Genomic DNA, 4,132 nt, shown 5'->3' with positions numbered 1-4,132 from the left:
TGCAAAGATATTTTTAACCAGCGCGTAACATTTTGTCTCTCTTCCAGAAGTTTTGGCTTTGTCTGGCTAACAATAAGGAAGCAGGCCCGAGCCCACAAAGGGCCGTGATTCAGTGAAGTTTATTGAATGGAGTTACTGGCCAAGTGGCAGACTTAACACTATTGTGCAGTATCTCTTATGCATCGCTCGTATACCCGTGTAAACGATAAAATGCTGTCATGTTTTAGATTTAGAATAGATTTGCCATCTAGTCTGACCGAATGGAAAGAATTAGAAAAGCCGCTCAACAATGAAAAGTCAACGTCAACGTACAGGTGGTTCACTTCTTGTGGATTCTACCACAATACGAAACAAAGATCTTCCTTCAGCGTCATCCCCAGCGTACCACAGTGATAACTTATTTAATATACTACAGATATGTGATAAATGCTACACTTCCGAAAATAAAAGTCCCCTTTTTTTCCAAAATAAGAAATAAAAGGATCGGAATGAAACCAGAGGCGTTTTTCCCTATCAGGTAAGTCCTGCAGAAATTGTCCTCTTAGCTTGTATCTTACTTTCAGAGACAAGCTCTGAGAGCGGTGGCCCCCGGTGGCTTTACCCATCCTCAGAGCAGGGTCTGTGTTACACAGCAGTGCCAAGGAAAGGTGTAACTTGCAAGTAGCAAAGGTGCAGAAAGTCACAGGGCTGCAAGCACACCTACTGCATCACGCAGCATTGGAATCAAACCTCGCCTGTTATTTTGTGAGTGCAAAGAGGCGGCTCTAAAGTGCTTAATAAAACGGTGGAGTGTGTTTTATTCTGTTACAAACGGTTAAATTAGTTTTGTATTTCTGTACCGAATGAAGTACAAGAATTCAGAAAAAGCTTGTTTCTTTTTTTTCTGCAACTTCCTTTTTTAGTGAAGAAATGATATGTTGTCCCAGTTTTCAATAGTAATTCTAGGTATCCTGGGAACAACTGTATTTTCTTTTTTCTGTTTTAAAAGAACAGGCTAGCAGTACAACTTTTGAAATTGACAATTATGGGCTTTATTTTGTTGGTTTTGGTGATACCTGTAAATGGAATGAGATGTTTGGGATGATTGAATTTGCTCTCCTAGCGTTTTTTAAGTAGGTTGTATAACTGTTTTAGACTTTAATATGCATGTTTATGCCTCTCTAGGTTTGTTTTGGCTGGTGGGATTCTTTAAGAGCAATCATGCTGAGAAATGCAGTTTCTCGGGAAGAGCTGAAAATTGAGAGCATGTGACCAGCTCTGAGAATTATTACAAAGAACAAGCTGTGCTGGGAACGGGAGCTAATGGGGTATCTGGGGGGAAATGCAGTCAGCTGGGGTATGGAAGTTATTTAAGAGAAGCTCTGCTCTAGGAAAGGTCTGGTCTCCGCTCTTCTGAAGGTTGCCAAAGGTAAGCTAGTATTTTTGTTACTTTAACTGGACTTTGATGCTTCTTTTAAAATAATAAAGTGGACCTTAGGGGAAAGGATATAGGCTAACCTGTAATCTGATTTTATCGCCCTTTTCTATTGTTGGTGCATCTGCATGTAGGCCTCAGTGTTTCTGTTTTCAGCCCATATCCACTGCTTGCTTTGAAACCTTCCCCTGTCGTCTCTCAACTCTTTTCTCAACGCAGCTCTTCCCATGTTGAAGAGATTTTTCACTGATGTTTTGGGGGAGGATGTTGTTAATGCTGTAGAGAATGTATTATTGTATAATTATAAAAGCAAACTAATGTTGTTTCAGTTAATACAGATGTCTAATGCTAGAAAGGTGCACGTTCTACAGAAGGCTTGAGGCAGGGAGAGTCATGGTAGCAGAGCTGCAAGGGCAAGGTGGCCAATACTGAAAATTGCTAACGGTGCCCTTGTCTCTATGGTGAACAAAGTGGTCAGAAGAAAAATGGCAGCTAAATTCACCATGGTTTTAATGTCATCTCCTGCACTGGAGTTAGTTGTTTGGGGGTTTGTGTTTTGTGGTTTTTTTTCCTTCCCCTAGAGGTTGGGCAAGTCATATCTTCTTTGTCTCTCTGGTCATTTGTTTGGTTAATAGAGTTAACGATGCTGGCTGGCTGCAAGGGAACATGTAACACAAGAGACACGTACAAGAAAGTAAAAGTGCCAAGTGCTAAGTATTGTTGTTGAGATTTCTCATGTAAGTGATGTCCAGTGAGGAATGCCATTTTCCGTTTAAGAAGCTGAGAATCGATCTGCCGCACAAAAAGTAGACAATTCCCTTGTAGAACGCTCAGAAGTAGTAGCACTCTAAAGGTGCGCTTAAGCAAACTTCCAGCTATTCATATTTGGTCAGAGAGTGTCCAAAAATACTAAATCTGAGTTTACCTGCTGTAAACTATTTTTGAAGTTTATAGAAGAGATGCTTTTCCTAAGCTCCCTGTCGTGCTATGGCACACGAGTGCAGCAGCTCTGCTCTCCTCACGCTTATAGTCACGACCACAGCTCAGCTCTCCTCCGCTCAGGCTAGAGGTGACTCAGCCGCCTCCTCCCACACGCGGGTTGCAGGATTCCTACCATTAAAATCCACATTTGGCCCTGCTGGGTGCCTTGAACAACAAGGCCCGTCCCAAAAGGTGGGTTTATTAAACCCTGCTGCTGCTTTTCCCTCCTCCTGCTGACGAGGAAGAGGGGCTCGCAGAGATTCATTAGCTCCCCTCTGCCCAACCACAGCCTTCACAACGAACCCAGAGCTTTCTTTGTAAGGTCTGCTTATTTTAGCAAAGGTTTTCACAATAGTATGAAAGAAGAATTTTGTACAGTGCATCTGTAAATATGAAACCTTAACTATCCCTATTAGCATTATGTAGTCCTCCAAGGGTTAAAGAGATCTGAAAGATTCTTGATTTTAGAAGTCCTACATTTTTTAAATAAAAGTTGGGGTTTCTGTGTGGTGCAGTTCCCAGCAGAGACCATTAATTGCCTATCTCGTGGACCATTTCCTGCATGATAAAATCAACACAAGGGGTCCAAGAAGGCAGCTTGCAGCATGGCGATGCTTGCTATGGGTGCCAAGTTCATCTCTTAGCCATTTGTGGTGGTTCACAAACTGTGTTGTTTCGCTGTGACGTTAGCAGCATTTCTACGAAATGTGGCCACGTCAGAGGTTCTCTGTTGTCAAGCCGGCACCTGGGGGAGCGGAAAAGTTAGTACAGCCACTGGCATTACGATCTTTTTAGGGACTCTGAGACGGTACAGCAGTCTGCGTTTTTGCTGCAGACAGCTGATCCGCTCTTAGGACCAGCCTCGTGCTCTGCCAGGCCGGCCCTGGCCGCGAGAGCAGCCGGGGTGTGCCCGCAGGGGAGGACGGGCACCTCCGCACACAGGGCTGCCCCTGTGTGCAGGCCCCAGGAGGAGGCTGGGGCGTGATCCAGGCCTGTATCAGGATTGTGCCTAATAGTAAACCGCCACAGATACGTCAGCTCACACATGCCTAGAATGACAGTCGGCGTTGATATTCGGCTGCCTTATTTCCAACTTTGTGTGTGTTAAATTAGCATTTCCCTTTCCTTCCAGGAACAACCACCACACACCCCTCAGTCCCACCGAAGCGTTTGGGGCGAACGAGCCCGTACGTGGCTGGCTTGAGCAGGCCAGGGGAAATGTTGGCTGCTCTCCGCCGGGCTCCCGCCCCACCTCGACTGGGGACCCTTTCCGGAACGGAGTGACAAGGCGCTGCCTGGACTTCACCTCCCCTTTGTCAGTCATGGTGAGGGAAGGGCTCGTCCCCAGGAACAGAGAGCGGCGTGTGCCGGGTGAGAGCAGCTGCTGGGCTTGAAGGTGCACAGGAGGGTGGGAGAGGTAGGCAGCGAAGGAGGGGGAAGATAGCTCCTCCTTGAGAATAAAAGAGGGGCAGGCGTATCTATGCACAAACATGTTAGATTTGAGGGTGGGGAAGAGCAGTCGCCCTTAGCCTGAGGGGGAAGGAAGGCAGGCGCACAAGCTCCGTGAGGGGCCGGGGCGGGGAGGCCCCGCCGGTCAGGCAGGAGCTCCGCGTTCCCGTCCCCTTCCCCGAGGATCCGCGTGGCGGGGCCGGCGTGAGGAGGGCGCTAGCCCCCGGCCCGAGGAAAAGGAGGGCTGCGGCTGGAGGTGGCCCAGCGGAGCCAACCGCGGAGCCCTCC

The 4,132-nt window shown here is 47.2% G+C and overlaps 1 protein-coding gene across 1 annotated transcript in view; it reads left to right on the top strand.

The window, feature by feature from the left end:
* Positions 1-488: 488 nt before the first annotated feature.
* PPP4R2 (protein phosphatase 4, regulatory subunit 2) overlaps positions 489-4,132 on the top strand; it is a 37,333-nt gene continuing 33,689 nt past the window's right edge. Inside the window, exons 1-2 of the mRNA XM_009329014.1 lie at positions 489-517; positions 3,528-3,766. Of these exons, the coding sequence (XP_009327289.1) occupies positions 489-517; positions 3,528-3,766 (268 nt within the window). The remainder of the gene's footprint in view (positions 518-3,527; positions 3,767-4,132) is intronic.

Source organism: Pygoscelis adeliae, unplaced genomic scaffold (genome assembly GCF_000699105.1).
Source record: "Pygoscelis adeliae isolate BGI_AS28 unplaced genomic scaffold, ASM69910v1 Scaffold377, whole genome shotgun sequence".
NCBI classification, from domain to species: domain Eukaryota; kingdom Metazoa; phylum Chordata; class Aves; order Sphenisciformes; family Spheniscidae; genus Pygoscelis; species Pygoscelis adeliae.
The sequence above is the reverse complement of the archived record's forward strand: the minus strand, read 5'-3'. Positions and strand labels throughout refer to the sequence as shown.